This window comes from Fonticula alba (genome assembly GCF_000388065.1).
Source record: "Fonticula alba strain ATCC 38817 unplaced genomic scaffold supercont2.8, whole genome shotgun sequence".
NCBI lineage: Eukaryota > Rotosphaerida > Fonticulaceae > Fonticula > Fonticula alba.
Window position 1 is genome coordinate 1,742,426 of NW_009242978.1, and position 4,113 is coordinate 1,746,538.

At 62.1% G+C, this 4,113-nt stretch overlaps 3 protein-coding genes across 3 annotated transcripts in view; all 3 read left to right on the forward strand.

Annotated features, from left to right (window-relative positions):
• The window catches only part of H696_05042 (hypothetical protein), a 2,589-nt gene extending 1,092 nt beyond the window's left edge, over positions 1-1,497 (forward strand). Inside the window, exons 2-4 of the mRNA XM_009498915.1 lie at positions 94-238; positions 389-987; positions 1,203-1,497. Of these exons, the coding sequence (XP_009497190.1) occupies positions 94-238; positions 389-987; positions 1,203-1,413 (955 nt within the window). The 3' untranslated portion in view covers positions 1,414-1,497. The remainder of the gene's footprint in view (positions 1-93; positions 239-388; positions 988-1,202) is intronic.
• A 166-nt stretch (positions 1,498-1,663) lies between these two features.
• On the forward strand, positions 1,664-2,642 carry H696_05043 (hypothetical protein). The gene is made up of 4 exons (XM_009498916.1): positions 1,664-2,092; positions 2,205-2,267; positions 2,363-2,406; positions 2,511-2,642. Exons 1-4 carry the CDS (start codon positions 1,856-1,858, stop codon positions 2,590-2,592), a joined length of 426 nt encoding a protein of 141 aa, XP_009497191.1. The 5' UTR covers positions 1,664-1,855; the 3' UTR covers positions 2,593-2,642.
• A 621-nt stretch (positions 2,643-3,263) lies between these two features.
• The window catches only part of H696_05044 (hypothetical protein), a 2,592-nt gene continuing 1,742 nt past the window's right edge, over positions 3,264-4,113 (forward strand). Inside the window, exons 1-3 of the mRNA XM_009498917.1 lie at positions 3,264-3,488; positions 3,617-3,719; positions 3,825-4,081. Coding sequence (XP_009497192.1) covers positions 3,369-3,488; positions 3,617-3,719; positions 3,825-4,081 — 480 coding nt within the window. The 5' untranslated portion in view covers positions 3,264-3,368. The remainder of the gene's footprint in view (positions 3,489-3,616; positions 3,720-3,824; positions 4,082-4,113) is intronic.

A 4,113-nucleotide genomic window follows, 5' to 3' on the forward strand; every position in this document is an offset into this window, starting at 1 on the left:
CCCCCCCTCTCTCTCTCTCTCCCTCTCTCACTCTCGCTCTCGGTCTCTCCTCCTTTCTGACGTCCCTCCTCCTCGGTCGGTGGCCCCCATCAGGATTGTCCCGGTCACGGCGCATGCTGCCTTTGACAAGGCGGCCAGCTACTTCAACATCAAGATCTACAAGGTGGGCATCGATGGCAAGACCGGCAAGGTCAACCTGGCTGGCGTGCGCCGTCTGATCAACCGGAATACCATCATGGTGCGTCATCCGGGCGCCCCATTCTCCGGCCCCTGGCTTTTTGCCCTGCCTCGGGGAGCATGTTGCCCTCTTTCTTCCCGTCTCGTGGCCACTCTGCTGACCCTGCCGGCCTTTGTTCGCTTGCCCTGCCGGCCTTTGCTCGCCGGACAGCTTGTTGGCTCGGCTCCCGGGTTCCCCCATGGGATCGTCGATGACATTGAGGCTCTGGGTCGGATGGCGCGCCGCGCTGGCATTGGCCTGCATGTGGATTGCTGCCTCGGTGGCTTTGTGGTTCCATTCATGGAGGAGGCTGGCTTCCGCCTGCCCGGGCTCTTTGACTTCCGGGTGCCCGGGGTGACTTCCATCTCGTGCGACACGCACAAGTATGGCTTCGCGCCCAAGGGGTCCTCGGTGATCATGTACGCCACGCGTGCCCTGCGGGCGTATCAGTACTTTGTGACGCCGGACTGGTCGGGCGGTATCTATGCCTCGCCGTCGATCGCTGGCAGCCGGCCTGGCGCCGTGCTGGCTGGTGCCTGGGCTACCATGGTGTACATGGGCCGTGCTGGCTATGTGGCTGCCACTCGGCAGATGGTGTCCGCCGCGCGGCGCCTGACTCAGGGCATCCGCGAGATCGAGGGGCTCTATGTGATTGGCGAGCCGCTGATCACGGTGGTGGCCTTTGCCAGCGACAAGTATGACATCTTCGTTGTCAGCGCCGAGATGACCAAGCGTGGCTGGAACCTCAACACGCTGCAGTTCCCCTCCAGGTGCGCATCTCGCTCTCTCCCGCTCTCTCTCTCTCTCTCTCTCTCTCTCTCTCTCTCTCTCTGGTCAAACGAGTGGGAAATGGGGCCTGCACGGACTGCTTCTCTTGACCCCCGGCCCTGGGAAACTGACTCTCCTTTTTGTTCACCCTCTTCGCCCCTCCCCCCTGGCCCTGGACTGCCGCTCGATGTGTCCTCTTCGTGCTCCCCCCCCCCAGCATTCACTACTGCTGCACCATGCTCACCACTGACCAGGTGGTCAACCAGTTCCTCGCCGACCTGGGTGAGATTATGACCGAGGTTCGCCGGCACCCGGATGCCAAGCCCACCGGCACGGCGGCCATCTACGGCATGGCTGCCGCCCTGCCCGATCGGTCGATCATCTCCGAGGTGACCACCACCTTTGTGGATGCCCTGTACAAGGCGTAAGACAGAGGCATCCCACAGGAGGCGGCACGGGGGGCCGGCGGAGCATACTTGGCAGGCATGCCGCCCCCCCCCCCCCCTTCCCCTTTTTGTGTGCCCCCAACCTGGCAATATAGTTCCCCATGGATTGTGGTTTCGGGGTCCGCTGGCACCTCGCTCTCGTGATGTGGTCACACCGCTCTTTGTTATTGGCCCGATGTTTGGTGGCCTTGCGTATGTGCATGTGTGTGGGTGTGTGTGCGGGGGCGGGGACGGAGACGGACGGTCGCCGGGGGGCGGGCCAGCGGGGAACGTCCCCGGCCGGCCGGTGCTTGACGCGGCATTTTTTTTTTCTCGGGGCGGGGCACTTCCTTTGAGCGGGAATCAAGCCATCATCTGCCCCCTCCTGTCGCCCTTTTGCCCCGACCATACCCTTCCGTCGCTTTTTTTCTCTGCCCTCCCCATCATGTCCACACCCGCCAAGTCGGTCGTGGAGGATTCCCCGCCCGGCGTTGCCGCCGAGCAGCCCCCCCTGCGGGTGCCCTTCTCGGCCACCATTCCTGACACGCCGATTGTCGTCTCGGCCATGAGCATGGACACTTTGCAGTCGGCCAAGTCCGACCTGGCCGACCGCATCCAGTCCCTGGTTACTGATGCCGGCAATTCGGTGAAGCACTGCATCCGGGGGACGAACGTGCAGAATGTATGTGCTTCCCTTTTCCCGCGCTCACACGTGTCCTTCCTCGGTTCGGCACGCCGATTTCCTGACCCATTTCTCCCGCCTCCCTCCTTGGATGTCCCTTCCTCGCTGGAAGGAGCTCGCACGAATGAGCAAGAACCTGGCACAGGCCGAGCCGGATATCCTGTCCACCGGCCAGGTGCGCCCGGAGCCCCTCTTGGCCCTGCTCGCACATGACGCACATCTAACCAGATCCCCCCCCTTCGCGGCTCCTCTTCTTTCTGCGACGGACAGAGCGTCCGGCAAATGCACATCAGCGTAAATACGCTCATTGGCCAGTGCGTTGGGTGTGTGTTTGCCGCCCTTCAACCTGATCTTCCACTGACTGCGTCTCCTTCTCCGTTTGGTCATTCTCCGCGGGCGCGCACCTGTGTGCTTGCAGGGCATACGAGGTTGAGCGGCACATGCAGGCCATCAGCTCGATCATCGAGCGGGCTGACCCGTCGATGTGGCTGGTCGAGTGATTGCGCCCCTGCCCTCAGTGTTTCAGAATCAATGCATGTCAATCCCCTCATTTCTTCACGACTTTCCCTGATCCGCCCACTTGGCGTACACTTGATGGGCTCGGCTCGGTCGAGTGGCCGCAGGCGGGGAGGGAGAGAGAGAGAGGCAGCGGGAGAAGCCGAGAGAGCAAAGCAGAGGGGGAACCGAGAGAGAGAGAGAGAGAGAAAGAGAGAAAAAGAGAGAGAGGAAAAGAGAGAGAGAGAGAGAGAGAGAGAGAGAGAGAGAGAGAGAGAGAGAGAGAGAGAGAGAGATCGAGAGAGAGACGGGGAGGGAGAGAGAGAGAGAGAGAGAGGAAAAGAGAGAGAGAGAGAGAGAGAGAGAGAGAGAGAGAGAGAGAGAGAGAGAGAGAGAGAGAGAGAGAGGTAGGGAGGCGGGGGACAGGTAGGGACATATGCGCTTTCATGGCGGCTGGGCTGGGCCTGTTGCGAGGGTCGGGGCAGATCGCGGCCGATCATGGCCGATGCGTTGGCACTCTCGCTCGATGTGCTCCCAACCGAAGGCTTGCCCCCGCCCCGAAGGCCGCCGGAGGGCCGGTTGTCTGACTCACTTGGGTCGCAACAGGGCGGGCATCATTAGAGTGCCCCCGGGGCGGTGGTTCTGAGAAAGGTCTCCGGGTAGCTAGATCACCTCCCTTCGCGCCTTCCTGGGTTCCTTCCTCTCCCTGGCTGTCTTTCCTTCTCGCTCCCTCCCTCCCTGCCCCCCCCCCTCCCCCCCCCGCCCCTGTCGATACACCACCATGGCTGACATCGCTTCCGGCTTGCTTGCCGCGAAGCCCGAGGTGGCCAGCCTCACGATCGCGGGCTTCAGCTTGAAATCCATCCTCGCCACCTTTTTCCTGGCTACCTTCCTGTTTGAGGTGCGTCACGCTCCGGCCGATGTCGCATGCCCTGGGTGGCCCGCCGAAGGGATGAAGTGTCGAGGCGGGGACCGGGGAGGCTTCCTTCACATGCTCACACGTAGTCCCTCCGTACCTCCACCTGGCAGCGTTATATCTCGGTTCGGCAGATCCGGATGACGCGCATCAAGAAGCGCCCGGCCATCTTGAATGGCATTGTCGACGATGACGAGAAGTTCCTCAAGACCCAGGGTATGTGTTCTCATCGGCCTGGGGGTCGCGCGCCGGAGCGTGTCCGGATCAGCCCCTCCTCTGCCCGTCTCTTCGCTGGCCATTCCTGACCTCCTCATGTGTCAGATTACTCCTACGACAAGCTGGTGTTCGGCTTCGTCACGTCGACCCTGGAGATGTTCAAGTCCATGGTCTTCTTCCACTTTGATCTGCTGAAGGCCACCTGGGATCTTTCGGCCCACCTGCTGGAGGCGTATGGTCCGGCTTCGCTTGCGGGCAACCAGCTGGCCATTTCGCTCATCCTGCAGAACATCCTCTTCTTGTCGGAGACCCTGTTGGAGCTGCCCCAGTCCCTGTATTACAACTTCGTCATTGAGGAGCGGGTGCGTGTCAAGCCGGCCGTTCGCCCCCCCCC

What these genes read in the sequence shown, in the direction of transcription:
- H696_05043 (XM_009498916.1), top strand. Translation starts at nt 1,856, where the DNA reads ATGTCCACACCCGCCAAGTCGGTCGTGGAGGATTCCCCGCCCGGCGTT. An exon ending in GGGGGACGAACGTGCAGAAT is followed by an intron (nt 2,093 to 2,204) that starts GTATGTGCTTCC and finishes CCTCGCTGGAAG; the next exon opens with GAGCTCGCACGAATGAGCAA. An exon ending in GTAAATACGCTCATTGGCCA is followed by an intron (nt 2,407 to 2,510) that starts GTGCGTTGGGTG and finishes GTGTGCTTGCAG; the next exon opens with GGCATACGAGGTTGAGCGGC.